Source organism: Megachile rotundata, chromosome 4, assembly GCF_050947335.1.
Source record: "Megachile rotundata isolate GNS110a chromosome 4, iyMegRotu1, whole genome shotgun sequence".
NCBI classification, from domain to species: domain Eukaryota; kingdom Metazoa; phylum Arthropoda; class Insecta; order Hymenoptera; family Megachilidae; genus Megachile; species Megachile rotundata.
This window is the reverse complement of record NC_134986.1, coordinates 7214500-7230764: the sequence shown is the minus strand read 5'-3', so window position 1 is coordinate 7230764 and position 16265 is coordinate 7214500. Positions and strand designations below refer to the sequence as shown.

The window sequence follows — 16265 nt, the reverse complement described above, 5'->3', positions numbered from 1 at the left end:
AAAGGAATAACGCAGTGTAATAATTAGCTCTAAATTTGTAAGTTAAAAAATTTGTTAGTTTGAAAATTTGCAAATTAGAAAATGAAAACATGTCTAAATTTGCAGATTATAAAACAAGAAAATGTCCAAATTTGCAAATTAGGAAATAAAAAAATTTCTAAGTTTGCAAATTGGAAAACAAGAAAGTGTCTAAATTTGCAAATTAGAAAATAAAAAAATATCTAAGTTTGCAAATTAGAAAACAAGAAAATATCTAAATTTGCAAATCAGAAAATGTCTAAGTTTGCAAACTAAAAAATAAAAAAATGTCTAAGTTTGCAAATTGGAAATTTCATAAAAAGATTCCGCATCTAAAGCAAACCTCAGAAACTTTACTTACAGACATTTCCTCATAATTATTAAAAAACAACCATGAAAATTCCAATAATAATTTTCCCTCACAATTATTTACAAGTGTCAACCTCTTGGCATTGCTAAAGTGTCAACCCCTTCTGAATCATTATTTCTTAAACCCCTAGAAAAAAGAAATAAAAGAAGCAATTTTTCAAACACAGATAGGTGTTTTTCCTAAGGTTTACTTAATAACCGTGGTATCGCACGATCATTCTTCCAAGCATAATGTTTTCTAAAACGATGTGCATATCAATTACAATGCACCACAAGGACGAATGTCTGAGGGCAATTAACGATACCGCAATGTGCATACACAACGAATTCAGAACGTTCTTGTACGGAATGTTTGATCCATCTGTTAGGAAAGTTGTCCAGCTCGATTTATGTTCTACGTTGTGAACGTCGCGTGAATCCTGAACGTGATTTCCAGATTAAAAGTGATTTCGTTAGTCCTAGCCCACTCCTTGGAATATTAATGTTCTCTAACAAAATCGATACTTTAATTTACTTTCTTTTTAGATATAAAATGGGTGGTATTCTCGCAACAAGCGTGATAACCCTTTGCGCTCGAGAGGTGAATATTTTGTTTAATACAATAATTTGAAATAAGCATTTTTTAACTGATTCGGATAACGCGTAGTTATCCAACGCGTGGTAATGCAACGCGTGATAATCCTACGTGTAGTAATCCAACGCGTAGTAATACAACGCGTAGTAATACAGCGTGTGGATATCCAACGCGTAGTAATCTGGCGCGTGCATATTCAACGCGTAGTAATTCAACGCGTAATAATGCAACGCGTGATAATTCTAAGCGTAGGAATATAACGCGTGGTACTCTAACGCGTAGTAATCCAGCGCGTGGATATCTAACGCGTAGTAATCCAGCGCTTGGATATTCAACACGTGTTAATCCAACGTGTAGTAATGCAACGCGTGATAATTCTAAGCGTAGGAATCTAATGCGTGGTAATACAACGCATAGTAATCCAGCGTATGGATATCTAACGCGTAGTAATCCAGCGCTTGGATATTCAACGCGTGTTAGTCCAACGTGTAGTAATGCAACGCGTGGTAATTCTAAGCGTAGGAATCTAACGCGTGGTGATCTAACGCGTAGTAATCCAGCGTGTGGATATCTAACGCGTAGTAATCCAGCGCTTGGATATTCAACGCGTGTTAGTCCAACGTATAGTAATGCAACGCGTGGTAATTCTAAGCGTAGGAATCTAATGCGTGGTAATCTAACGCGTAGTAATCCAGCGCTTGGATATTCAACGCGTGTTAGTCCAACGTGTAGTAATGCAACGCGTGGTAATTCTACGCGTAGGAATCTAACGCGTGGTGATCTAACGCGTAGTTAACCAACGCGTAGTAATCCAACGCGTAATAATCCAACACGTAATAATCCTTGCGCACTGATTGGTCCGTGTTTTCCTTAATAATTCAAAAACGAAGCTTCAAACCCCATTTTTGTAAAGGGAAATCTTATTCAGAGTCACGCCAGCTACCCCCCCTTTTCAAGGACCTACGCTGCTTGTAAGACCCCTTGTATATGACATATGTGATGAATAAACGTAGTAAAACAAATAGTGGAAATTATTAGTAGAGAAATAATAACCTGAAAAGAATTCATTCAACTTTTATACTAGTAAGTTTGAAAGTCGCAAACAGTCAAATTACTTTCGAGTGCAAAGGGTTCAGAAACACTATTAATCTGTATGGCAAAATCTTGCAAGATTCTTTTTCTTAATGAACCTTGGTATCTACAGGTCATCGTAGCCTCACATAAACATTTCTAGGAGATCTAGTTTCACGATTGAAATGTCAGTAGACGTGCATGCAGCACCCAATATACGCGGGAGAACAGGCAGGAACAATCGAGGACAAGACCTTGGCATTACAAGCACCCTCTTAGATAGAAATTGATACTACAGCCTTTCCAGGTGTTTGTATACCTAATACTTCTGTTACAACATCTTGTTAACAACATACAAAATTGATAGGTTGAAAATTATACAGAGAACAGTGTAGAATACGTTATCCTTTGAAATATTCTCAACTCAAATTTCCCACCTGTTTCATAAGTTGCAAATTTTCAGTTTCGCATATTTTTTAATTGACGAACTTCTAAATTTTTAAATATAATATATTGGAATTTCTAATATTTGATTTCTAATAATATAATTTTAATTTCTATTTTCTGATTTTTTACTTTTTATCATTATTTTTGTTACCGTACAGGTGGATATAAATTGTACCTGTGTAAATTACTATTGTATAGATTTTAATGTATTCACGACAATCATTCTGTATAATGATTCTATAACAAAATATAAGAAATATGTTTCAAAAGATAATGTTTGAAATCCACAATTTTACAACTTTATATTTTGCAAGTTTACAAATTAAGAAATGTAAAAGTTTTCAAACTGAAAAACTAAATAATTTGCGAATTTGAAAATTGAAGAACTTGCAAAGAGATTAAAAATTTGAAAACGTAGACTTAATAATCACAGAATTTAAATAATTATAAATTTAAAAATTTAGTAACTTGTAAATGGTCTCAGGTAAGCGTAGACCACGCTACGCAGTAATAATTTAAACGTGAGCAACATTTGTATCTTTATCAGCACTGATCAAACGACATTAACATCGCGTGATTGTATCCACTTCTTTCATACTCCGGTCAGATATTTCGGTTCATATTGATCAAATAACATACATCATAAGCCGTCTTTCACAGGCAACAAACGACGAATTTCTAAGTAACCATGTGAAATTGCCATGTGAGCAATTAGCGCAATATTTCGCTCTGATTCATTGCTTGCTCTAATAGGCAATTATTCGTTTCATATTGGCAGTATTGATGAAACATTTATATTATATTATTTCAATCTTTAAACTTCAATTCGACATGTTACAAGTGCTATTTGCTATTTTTTTGTTGTCTGTGAAAGATTAAAATACAAATTTAATTCTGATCAATTGCTTACATCAATAATAATCAATTAATTGCCACACACGCAAAATCTCAATTAAATATTTATACCGTTAGTTCTGTTAAATCTTAAGCTCTAAATTGATGTACCATAAGTGCCATTTTAAAATACTTTTCTGTCATAAAGTCTCGTAATTCGTGAAGTATCAATATACAAATTTCACTTTGATTCATTTTAACTGCTTTGTTAATAAATTAGTTATTTTAGATTGAGAATACGTTGAAATTTTTATACAGTAATTTTCTTAAAACTTCAAGCTTCAAATTGCTGCAATATAAGAATCATTTTGCAATAATTTTCTGTCATGAAACCGTTTCATTCGTATATCAATGCACAAATCGCGCTCTGATTCACTGTGTGCTCTAATAAACAATTATTTCATACTTAAAATATCAATGCAGTTATATACTATCATTTCCATTAAATCTTACACTATTATGCCATAGCATCAAGAGGCACTTACAAAACTGTTTACCAAAAGCATCACATACAGAATGAATTGGCCAAAAACCTGTCTGCTTATTAAAACGATAAATCAAACTTAAAGTATCAATGGAAGCTACATATTAACATTCTGATTAAATCCTAAGCCTTGTACTATTATTCCATATATTATTATTATCGTGTTGAGGCTTACAGAATTGTCTAGCGAACGCATCACGTACGGAATTAGTTGGCCAAAAACCTGCCTGCTTATTTAAACGATAAATCAAACTTAAAGTATCAATGGAAGCTACATATTAACATTCTGATTAAATCCTAAGCCTTGTACCATTATTTCATATATTATTATTATCGTGTTGAGGCTTACAGAATTGTTTAGCGAAAGCTTCACGTACGGAATTAGTTGGCCAAAAACCTGCCTGCTTATTTAAACGATAAATCAAACTTAAAGTATCAAAGGAAGCTACATATTAACATTCTGATTAAATCCTAAGCCTTGTACCATTATTCCATATATTATTATTGCCGTATTGAGGCTTACAAAATTGTCTAGCGAACGCATCACGTACAGAGTGAATTGGCCAAAAACCTGCCTGCTTATTAAAATGATAAATCAACAAGGAAGAGAAAAGAGCGCTGTCAATCAACAGTAGTACCTGAACCACCGACAAATCTCTCGATCGTGAGAAAATCATGATTAATTGTCCCGTATCAAGCGGAAAAACAAAGACTGTAGGGTTCCAAAGGAAAGAAAAAAAGAGAAGAGGTGCTTCGAGGATCTCGTATTTCTGCGGAGGGGTAATTACGATGGCATTGTTCTAAATAAGTGTTCTGGCTCATTCGCAGTGCCGTACCTTTCCTCAAGGATGCTCCTCGCTTCAGATGCCTCGCCATGAAGCTGGAAAGTAGCTGCATACTTTTCTTTCCACTATGATTTCTTGCCACTAACCGGGACACTCTCACTGCGGTCACTTCTGTCTCGATAGAATTATCGATCGGTGACCTCGCGAAAAAATACGTCGGTTGCAAATCTTTTGCTGATCGAGCGTGAAACGCGCTTTCGTTTAACCACGCGTCTCGTTATGTTCGGTTCTTTTTGCAGCCGAGGTAAATGTACCCATTAGCGATCACGTTCCCATTAGTGATCAATTGTTTCATTCGATTCATTAAAAGTGACACGTAAAACGATCTATTATGACTTTTCAGATGCTCAAGATGTATCCATTACTTCAAAGAAATTAATAAGCTCATTTCATTATTAAATTTTGAAAATTAAGTCAGAAAATTGAACAAATATATCTGTTCATAAATTGCGGGCACTTAACGATAGAATAAGAAAAATTATTTATTTATGATCAATAAAGTCCAAGTATTTGTATTAATTATTTTTTGAGAATGTACTTGGAAATGATTTATATAAAATCTGAGAGAGATCAATATTTGATGTCGTATGTGAAGTTTTTATACGTTAGTAAAAAATTTAGAACTATTTTTAAATGGCCATACTCTTCCATGTTCGATAATGGGATCATTTACCCTACTGGCGTTTACGGTTTATGCGCGTTCAGAGATCTGAAACAACAATTTGAATGAGCGGAGAACTTGCGAGTTATGAAAGAGAATTTCTGACAAATTTTCTTCTTTAAATTTTGAAATATTTTTAACGTTAAATGTTTTTGTAAATTGTGCGAGTGATCGTCAATACGTGATAGAAGCGAAACCTCTGTATCAACTAGTTAAAGTAGATATTTAAAGAAGTAAAAAGATGTAGTAATATACAAAAATTAGAGAATTTAAAAAATTGGAAATTTCAGTATTCAAGGACTTAGAATTTAAAAAATTCGATTTGCTAAAAAATTAGAAATTTAAATTTAACTTTAAAGGTTTGATGTCTTGAAACTCAGATTTAGAAAAACTGTAAAAATCGAACAATTGAGAATTTAAGAATTTCTGAATTTAGAAATTTAAGTATCCGGAAATGCCTTCAGAAGTTTAAACGTAAGAATTTGTATGTTTAGCTTGAGAGTTTGTTTGCACTTTTCTCATAAAGTTAAAACAATCGTCCATAACTTTCACATTGAATTTCACAGAAGTTTCACTTAAGAAATCTTGACGTGCCCTTTTTAACACGTATTGTTCAATTCCGCACGTTTCAAGATCAATTCAAAGAAAATCGAGCTTCACCGAACACTAACACATTGTTTCTACGAAATAAACATATCGAAATAGAAGCAACAGGAATAAGCGATCTCCGTTCATGAAATTGAAATATCCTCCCCTAAAATATCAAACTTAAGAAACAAAATAAATAAACTCGGTAAAACATACAAAAATTCGCAACAAAATCACCAGGTATTACGTTGATAAAATGGTAAAATATTTCCGAAATAAAAACTATTCTTTACTACGCGGAAATAAATTAATATCGGAGAACGCGAACGAACGGGAGTTTTGTTTTGAATTCCGCATTGCCGACAGAAGGACGGGGATGTTTCTCTGCCGGCACACGAGCACGTACTGAACGCGAATAAATTGTTGGTACCACGAATGGTACCGGCCATCTGTTTTTCTTGAGAACTATTGGATACATTTGCGCTTGCGCTATTCCTATCACGTGTATCGCAAGTTTTAAATTGATTAGAAATCTACTCCTTGAAAGCAGAGGATTACTGATCCTTTTATGATGCAACTATTTTCCTTAATCTTTAGTAACATTTCTTTATGTTATAATCTTTAATAACATTGTAACCTATTACTGTTTGATGCACACTAAAAGTACGTGATTTATTACTGTTCTGTACGTGATGCTGTTGATTGAAGGCTTCACAATTTAGATAAGCCTCATAGTTTAGTTTAGGCTTCATAGGTAGGCCTCTGTTTTAAAGAATATACTCTGTTTATATCCTTCAGAACTGTATGATCTACTTATTATTCTATACATGAAACCTGTGGCTTTTCCTATTCTTGCTTTAATATTTTTTGGCGCATTTCATATTCCAACTTCTTGTATTTATTATTCTGTACAGGATCCTGTTTAGTCCTGGACTGTTTTATGCACTCTAACAGACCAACATTTTATGATGCACTTACTATATCTTCTTGATCGTGAAAATCTTAAAGCTATCCCTATAAACATTAACCTCTTTTTATATCTTCAGAATCAATAAATATACTTGAAGTAGATTCATATAATAATATTCTCAATCTGAAATCACCTTTTTATCGTTCATTCAGCTGTAAAAATGCAGTCGTTAGAAAGAAGATTGCACATGTGTAAAGCGTGAAAGCAAAAAGCGATGAACATGCAGATTCAAAACATGTTTATACCACTTTAGTGCGAAGAATCGTGTTGTTAGATCAATATCAGGTATGAAGGTGTTTGTAACACTATCTACGGTCCCTCAGACCACGGTGCTAATGTTCGCAAACAGTGACCGATGCACCGTTGTTTAACGGCACTGTGCGTGCAACGTGTCGGGCAACACTTGTTTCGATCTAAAAGGACATTTTCATATCATATTTATACATCTCTATATTGTCATCTCTGTTTAAGTGTGGATTACATAAACACTGATTTATTGATCTACCAACAATTGACAACTATTAGATTAGATGTGTAGAAGCATCAAACTTTCATCAAGCATCAAAAGCAACTAGCTCGAGATGGATCGCAAGATTCGATAGGTCGCATTAAATATCAAAAGCGTACAATACTTTCAAGTATACAATAAGTATTAAAGCGTTCTAACATTTAGAATTAATAAATTAAAGTTATCGTTTTCTAATTTTTGGAATTTTACAGGTGTTGAGTTTCGGAACAGGCTGCGGAATTCTTGAACGATCTCCCAATTTTGCAGAATAATTTAATAAAATCGACTGGGTCAAATGACCGTTTTCGAAAGTGGGACTCGGCCCATAAAAGTTTGGAAAGCACCGTTCCAGATAATTCTTTAAGTATGATATCCTGCTAAAGACCGAGCGTCGTACAAGTCCATTCACAAATAGAGTAAGGATAAAATTAAAGGAGGTAAATTGCCGAGATACTTTCTATAAAAAGTATGGTGAAATGACTAATGGCGGTAATGCGAAACTCGTCAGATTGTGGCATTGCATTCGAGCTACCAGTTCGTCGCCGACCTCTCTTTCTCTTCCCCTCTTTTATTTGTTTCTTGGCCAACATCTGTCTTACGCGCCATACCTTACTATGCTGCATTACATTGCCACAACCCGTACATAACATGCCGATCCGACGAGTCCGACTTTATGGTGCAAGGTGCACCGTCTGCCTGGAGAATTTCAGAGAATTTCTCGAAGAAAAAGTGCTACAGGGATGTACCTCTGACTTGGTGCTTCCCCTGATATGATTGAATGCGGTAATCGCAAAAGATAGTCAAACTTATCGACTAACTTTATCTTATTTACTCAATAATGATACTAGCTGCAATGTGGTACTAGGAATAATGTTGCAAATTACGAATGAAATGTGAAGGATCCGAACTTGTTAACGTGAACGCAGTGTAAACGAAAGTTAGAACTATGATCTTCTGAGAAAAGTATTTTCCCAGACCAGCGCGTTTCCACGTATGCAGGTATGTTAGGAGACAGCACCTTTCACAGGGTTAGTAAAGTTCTATCTGAAACCTGTTCTTGTTTTGTCGAAGGAATCGACGCCCTGGCTAGCTTCCTATTCCGAACTTATTTACATATTTATACAAACGTAGCGTGTGAGCCGCGCGAGTTGTGCACCAGTTTACTTTCCTCGACGGATCTTAGCAGACTACGCTTCTAAAATTATCCGGCCACTATTTATTTGTTCTCTTATTTTAACTTCTATACGATGCAAAATCCAAGGGATTTAATAACAAAACTGCCACGTCTCAAAACACGGAACCAGCATGACTCTCTTTCAGCATTCTCGATTGCGATAATTTATTTCGAATGGACTTCAGATGAGATGGTGTAAGATGGAAAGTACTATAGTCAAGATAGAAACAAACTTCCATTACACCAGCCTCATAAATCACGCGAGCTCTAACCGCGTCAATCTTCGAACTTAACGAAACGTGGCTATTAATTACAGTCTGAATTTATGCGGTCAGAGCACGTGTGCTGGAAAATAGTACGTTCGTATACACAAACAATTCCAGGGATGCAACGCGCGTGACACACGCGACGCTTTTCACCATGCTGCCTTTAAACGGCGTGTTTGACCCCCCGTTAACGAACGCTTTGCCTCGCATTTTCAACCTTGATACAGCACGTCAATACGAAAAGAAAATGATCATTTCGTGCTCGAGAAACGTGAAAGCGTGTTTTTCCACGAGGTCTGTGACACCAGCATTACAATCGGAATTACGTACAGCTACTGCGTGCCACGATGAAGCTGAAGCAGAGGTTCACGGTGAGGCCGATGGTTCCATGGGCGTAGGTCACATTTCCATAAGCGATTGTTTCACTGATCGACGATAAACAACGTGGCCGTGTTCCTTGCGTGAAAACGTTCACGCATAATCGACGAGTACATCCGTCCTCGTCCACGCGTACAGCAACACTGACCTGCCATCACAGAGGTAGAAGAGAGCGGACCAGGTAACAGAACCTCTCTTCAGTGTTCCCTTCTTGTGTCCTCCTTCTTTCTCTCCTTTTTCCGCCTCTTTCCTTAATCTTTTCTCTTTTTCGTTCGTTTCACCTTTCTTTTGTACCCCCGTTCTTCTATGTTGTATATCCCTTTTGTTGCTTTTATTTCGTGTTTTTCTTCGTGTTGTTACCTTTCCTTCATTTACGTCCTTCGTAATAACAGAGTCTTCTGCTTCGTTTCGTGCCGATACTTCTGGATGTTGATGAAGTTTGCTTCGGTTCTTGCTTCGTGGAGATCTTGAGATATTTGTTGAGCACTGATGATTTCCTTGGGGAAAATAGCGAGATAGCGGAAGTAAACTTCATTGTTCATTGGTTTCTGAAGTTCTTAAGTTTTTAAATTCAGAGGTGCAGAAAATTAGGAACTTGGGAATTTGGGAAACCTGAAAATTTGGAAAAGTTGAAGATTTGGGAAATTTGTAAATTTAGACATTGTTTAATTTGAGAATTTGAGAATTTGGGTATTTGAGATTTTGAGAACTTGAGAATTTGAGGATTTGAAAATTTAAGTATTTAGAAAATTAAAAATTCTAGAATTAGAAAATTGGAAATTTAGAAAATTTATAAGCTTAGAAATTTTGAACCTGTAAACTTTTAATTTGAAATTTTATTCACCTATCCTAATCCTAATTCAACATAAGCCAACACTACTACTTGGGGATAGGTGCTCAGGTGCGTCTAATCATAAAATATTACCTGTTGAAACATTTTATGATAATAACAGGTGTCTGAAACTTTTCAATATCAGATAAGTGGAATGAATTTATATAAGAACAAGTTATTCAATTTAAATGTAAATAAAGTGCATATATAAAACTGGCTTGTAAAATGAAAATTCAATTTTCTTATTCCTGTTATAAGACTTTAAATGTTGTAAAGGTGAATACAATTTACAATAACAGGTTTGTCGATATAGGCGTTACGATAAGAAGTAATTAGAGACAATCTTGCACTAAAGCATTATTTAACTAACAAATATCGACGAAAGTACACAGGAAAAATTACAAAGTAGCAATAAAGTTATAGGACATTTCCGATTTAGCAACAGATTACATTGGATTCAGAGATTTATAAATGGAAGATTAAATTTTGAAAGATTAAGATATTGAAAAATTAAATTTTATTCGATTCTAATACTTTATATGTTTGCTATGATAGTCGAGAAAGTAAAAATTGTTTATCGCATACTCGATCGTCAACGTTTACGTTGATGATAAAAAGAGTGATTGATTTACATTCCGGATCATATAACGTTTACAGTACTTATAAGTAATACAAATATTGTATTTACTTATAAAAGTACAAGTGCCATATAAATGACATATAGTACAAATTAATAATATAGTATAAATTATACTGAAGTCTCAATCTTCTAAAGCTTCAAAATTTTGAAGTCTTAAAGTTTTAAAATTTTTTAATTTTAAGTTTCAAAGGTTGAAAATGTAGAAATACCAAGAGCGCAGAATGTTAAAGTTGCGAAATCCTAAACTTCCGAAGTTGCTGAATTCCAATATTCCTAAGTCCCGAAGTGCCAAAACTTTGACATTCTAAAAGCGCACGTTCGAAACGGTCATTTTTCGCAGCTCTCTTGTGATGCATCTTTTACTTATAGGATCAAATAAAAAACATCGCTTTAAGCATTTAACACGACCCATCAGTGGTTGAGGACCAACATCTCGCAAATTTCTGCTAAAAGTATCTACAGATATACTTATAATACTAAATACTTTGTAAATTAATGGGTTAGATGAGTCTTGTTCATACAGTGAAGTGGTGAGATCGATATCTCGCTGATGCGAATAGGTCCTTACCTGCTGCTTACGCGTCCTGGTGGCTTTACATCACTATAACACCGGTAACCTAACAGCCAGTAGCGTGCGCTCAACAGAGTTCACCGTCTTCTCTCGCAGCCCTGCGTACAGCATATTGGTCTCTTGCGTACAGAGAATGCATTGTTACGGTCGTCAGCTGCTGTTTCGCTTCAAACGAGTAATCTTTCTAGGTGGGGAGATGTATCGGGGGTTCCCGGGTACTAGATACGTAGGGGGACAAACTACCACGCAGGGAGGGGGTACTTTGTTCCCCATTGTCCTCCGCACTGCATATGCACGCAATTTTCACCCGACGATTGTCTCCCTAAATTGGGCATTCGTCGTTCCTAAAAATATATACATATTAGGGCAAAAATCTTTTTAAAAAAATTTAACCCACCTTTATTTTCGTTGTACTCGTATGTTTCATTATTGACTATGACTTTTTAGAATTAATCGAGTATACGTTCAATAATTATCGATTAAAGTGTTACTGATACAGGATAGAAGACTTACAGAATACATGAGTCATAGGGTAACGTATCCGCACACAAGTAAAATTTATCTTCATGAAAGCCAAATTGTACAATTAGCAACGAAAATTAACACGTAGCCACAAATAATTATGCTTTCTGGAAGGTGGTTGTCAAACGTAATTATCCTCCTGCAAAAGATTTAAAATGAATTAGAAAAACTATTCTTTTTACGTTCGTCTATGGAGATCTCGGGTGATCAATATACTGTCGATAATTCATATCGATATATTGTCGATATTTCAGGGTTCCCAATATTCATTGACAGTAGTTAAATATTTGATTACATATATTCATTATGAATTTGGATATTTAGACTCTTAGCAATTTAGAAATTTAAAAATTTTAGAGCTAGCAATTTGAGGATTTGAAAATTAAAAACTTTAGAAATTTCATAATTTAGAAATGATGAACTTTAAAAATTTGGAAATTTGAAGTAATTGTTTAATGACAATTCTGAAATATTGCCAATATTGTATTCGCAATATATATGCATATTTATATTGATCATGAAAATCCTGAAATACTTACAGTACAAAACTATAAATTTGGCGCGGTATAAGAAAGGTGCAAATGCTGCCAAATACTTGCGCACGTACATATTACTCTATGATAAATTTAAATACGTACAAATAATTATCGCTGATTTAGTTTAATTATTTATTCATATTTATACTAAAATTAAATTTTGTTGAATTTATTGAAATGCAGATAAGTTATCGACGAAGTTTTCCGACTGTATAAGACAGATGGCACGAGCCTACTTACAACCATCTTCATACAGCACAACTATACAAATCGATCCATTTGTTTACGGAGGTCGTCTGCTAGTCCATTGCGTTTTACCAGTGTTTTAGAATTAAATATTATGCTCTAAATCGTGTTTTTATGTGACTTTAAAAAGGATCAGAACTGCAATGCCGGGGACTGAAGTTAGTATTTTTATATATACTAAAAAACATGTATTTTAAATAGAAGTTGTTATTAAATACTTGTTTGACAGTTCTAGCTGTCAAATCTTGTCATTATTGTAACATTACACTATTAACTACGAGTCTAAATTAAAAATATAATAAATACATTATATGATTTAATATTTTAATTCTGTTATTTTGTGATAGAATTAATTATTTTGTTAATTGTATGTTATTTTTTTTATGTAGGACAGTACGACGGAACTCGGAGAAATAGAGAATGTCAGAGTTGTAGTCCGTGTTCGACCTTTAAATGGGAAGGAGTTGGACGGACATTGCAAAAATATAATACGCGTAGACACTATTAATAGTGAAATAACCATTGAAAATCCTAATGCCGCACAGGGAGAACCACCAAAATTCTTTTGTTTTGATGCTGTTTTTGATACGGACTCGACACAAGTTGATATTTATAATGAAACTGCAAGACCTATTGTGGATAAAGTTTTGCAAGGATACAATGGAACCATATTTGCATATGGACAAACTGGCACTGGTAAAACTTATACCATGTCAGGAGCTAAAACATCTCCTCAGCTTAGAGGAATTATTCCTAATACCTTCGCACATATTTTTGGACACATAGCTAAAGCTCATGATAATCAAAAGTGTGTATTTTATTTTGAAATATAAATTACTCTACCATCTAATTTTTTATTCAGCTATTTAAAAAAATAATATCTTATTAATAGATTTCTGGTACGTGCAACGTATTTAGAAATTTACAATGAAGAAGTAAGAGATCTGTTAGGTAAAGATCAAAATTCAAGACTGGAAGTAAAAGAAAGACCTGACATTGGAGTATTCGTAAAAGATCTTAGTGGATATGTCGTAAATAATGCTGATGATTTAGACAGAATAATGTCTCTTGGTAACAAAAATCGTAAGTATAATGACAAATGTTTTTATAATAATATTAAGTGTTGTAACATTAAAAGTAACATGATCTACTTACTATGTAGGTGTTGTTGGAGCTACAGCAATGAATGTGTCCAGTTCAAGGTCTCATGCAATATTTACAATTACAGTGGAATCTAGTCAACTTGGAGAAGATGGTGAACAACATGTTAAAATGGGAAAACTTCATTTAGTTGATTTAGCTGTATGTAGTCTTTGTTGTTATTTCGTTTTTTTAAGTATCAGCATTACATAATTGTCATTTTAGGGTTCAGAAAGACAGAGCAAAACAAAAGCTTCTGGAGTTCGTTTAAGAGAAGCGACGAAAATTAATTTATCACTTTCAACATTAGGTAATGTAATATCTGCATTGGTTGATGGTCAAAGTTCACATGTGCCTTACAGAAATTCCAAACTGACAAGATTGCTTCAAGATTCTTTGGGTGGTAATTCAAAAACGTTGATGGTAATACTTTGACTTTTTCAAATGAATTAAATCCAACATGTAATTAGTCTAATTGGTGTTTTTAATACAGTGTGCAAATATAAGCCCTGCAGACATAAATTATGACGAAACTATAAGCACGCTTCGTTACGCGAACCGTGCTAAAAATATAAAAAATAGAGCGAGAATTAATGAAGATCCAAAGGATGCTCTGCTTCGACAATTTCAAGTAGAAATTGAACAGTTACGCAAGCAATTAGAAGAAAATGGTGCCGAAATTTCAGAATCTGAAGATGATTCTGAAGATTCTGAAGAAACGGGAGAAACTAAACACGAAAAGAAAGTAAGGCGCAGAAGAAGTCAAATACTCACAATGGAAGAACTTGAAGATGGTGATGTAGATTCAACTGAGAAAGTTGATAAAGCTGAGAGAGAAGATAAAAGTCCAGATGATAAAGATGTCATAGAATTGAAAAGAACTCAGTAAGTTAACAAAAAAATTATTTAAAAATGATGGTATATATAATATATATATTTCTACAGGAGTGAAAAGGAGGCATTACGAGAAAAAATGCAAAACTTACAAAATAAGATTTTAGTCGGAGGCGAAAATTTATTAGAAAAAGCAGAAGCTCAGGAACAATTATTGGCTGCTGCAGCAATTGAACTGGAACAACGTAAAAGTAGAGAAGAACAACTGAAAAAAGCTATTGAAGCCAAAGAAGCTGAGCGCATTGACATAGAAGAGAAATATTCTTCTCTGCAAGAAGAAGCAGCAGGAAAAACTAAAAAATTAGCTCGAGTGTACACGATGTTAATGTCTGTTAAAGCGGAATTATCCGATTTACAACAAGAACACCAAAGAGAGATGGAAGGTCTTTTAGAAGGAGTCAGGGGTATTGGAAGAGAACTGCAACTGCAAGAATTAATCGTAAACAGTTATATTCCAGTTCAATATCAAGTATGTATAGTTATAATATATATATAATAAACGTATACTAACGATAAGTGCATAAGTTGTATTCTTGCCTTAGACAATGATTGAAAGATATGTTCATTGGAATGAAGATATTGGAGAATGGCAACTAAAATGTGTGGCATATACTGGTAATAATATGCGTAAAGCACAGGCTACCCCACCTGTAGGAAGTAATAAAGATGTATGTGTTAATTAAAGTTTATCAGTATATAAATTATATAATTTAAGATAAAAATATAAAACATATATTTTCTTAAATGCAGCAAACTCAGCCGGATATGTCAAATATATATCTCTCTTACAATAATGGAATCGACAATACTTTTGTGCAACCAAAAAAAATACGAGGACGATCTGGAGTTCCAAGACCAACTACGGCACACAGGCGTACACCACACTAAAAGTACATTTAAACTATAAAATTATAGAAATATTTACTTTTCACTAAGTACCTTTTTTAGCATTTTTGAAAAATATTATTTTAATTTATTTTTGTTTATATAATTTATATAAAAGAATCAGTATTTTGTGTAACTTTACTTTTATTTTAAATTGAAGATATTCAATTCTATATTGAACATTAGGAAGAAGTAAGGAGTGTATAATGTAGTGGAAAACTTCGGTTAAAATACTGATTTACTTGAGCTGCACGTATTGTGCTATATAACTATGCAATTGAGAAGTACATAATGAAGAAAAATATTTCTAATTAATCAGTCGAACTAATTTTTGCTAATTTATATTAACTATCGTATGGTAAAATATATAACTAAATTCGATACAATTTTAACTTTATTTAGAGTTATATTTATATATAATAAAAAATGTATTAACTTGAATGAACTATCACAAAAAGTAAGGTTTATGTTATATAGATAATATTTTATGTATTTATATTTCTCTGTGATGTTTGTGAAATATGAGATGACAAAATTTAAACAAATAACGAACTCAAAAATCATAGTAACTACATTTTCATATTTAATAGCATGCAATATAAATTACTATTAAATAGAAAATTGGTTTAAAGATTCTAGAGAAGGAAATACATGCTGTACCTGTGTGATGAGAAATAAAATGTTCTGTTCGGTATAGAGATATTAGATAAATGTAACAAGAAAAAAAATGGGAATGCAATCTTTAACAAAAA

The 16265-nt window shown here is 33.6% G+C and overlaps 2 protein-coding genes across 8 annotated transcripts in view; one reads left to right on the top strand and one right to left on the bottom strand.

The window, feature by feature from the left end:
• The window catches only part of LOC100880539 (uncharacterized), a 24607-nt gene extending 12673 nt beyond the window's left edge, over positions 1 to 11934 (bottom strand). For 2 of the 7 annotated variants that reach the window (XM_076531414.1, XM_076531416.1), the window contains exons 1-3: positions 6168 to 6369; positions 5346 to 5411; positions 4694 to 4842 (exon numbers count right to left, since the gene is read on the bottom strand). In XM_076531414.1, the coding sequence (XP_076387529.1) occupies positions 4694 to 4842; positions 5346 to 5371 (175 nt within the window). In that variant the 5' untranslated portion in view covers positions 5372 to 5411; positions 6168 to 6369. Of the gene's footprint in view, positions 1 to 4693; positions 4843 to 5345; positions 5412 to 6167; positions 6370 to 8480; positions 8612 to 9199; positions 9341 to 11287; positions 11635 to 11687 lie in introns of those variants that run through there. The other 5 variants (XM_076531418.1, XM_076531415.1, XM_076531417.1 and 2 more) reach the window with 5 other exon arrangements.
• On the top strand, positions 9292 to 16265 carry Klp64D (kinesin-like protein 64D). The gene is made up of 10 exons (XM_003706255.3): positions 9292 to 9428; positions 12532 to 12752; positions 12984 to 13402; positions 13487 to 13677; positions 13757 to 13896; positions 13960 to 14157; positions 14228 to 14619; positions 14680 to 15097; positions 15171 to 15296; positions 15379 to 16265. The coding sequence occupies exons 2-10, from the start codon at positions 12738 to 12740 to the stop codon at positions 15514 to 15516; spliced, it is 2037 nt and encodes a 678-aa protein (XP_003706303.1). The 5' UTR covers positions 9292 to 9428; positions 12532 to 12737; the 3' UTR covers positions 15517 to 16265.

Excerpts from the sequence above, each read along its gene's own strand:
- Klp64D (XM_003706255.3), top strand. Across the intron at positions 13,403-13,486 it reads AAAGCTCATGATAATCAAAA|ATTTCTGGTACGTGCAACGT; the intron begins GTGTGTATTTTA and ends TCTTATTAATAG. Across the intron at positions 13,678-13,756 it reads GTCTCTTGGTAACAAAAATC|GTGTTGTTGGAGCTACAGCA; the intron begins GTAAGTATAATG and ends CTTACTATGTAG.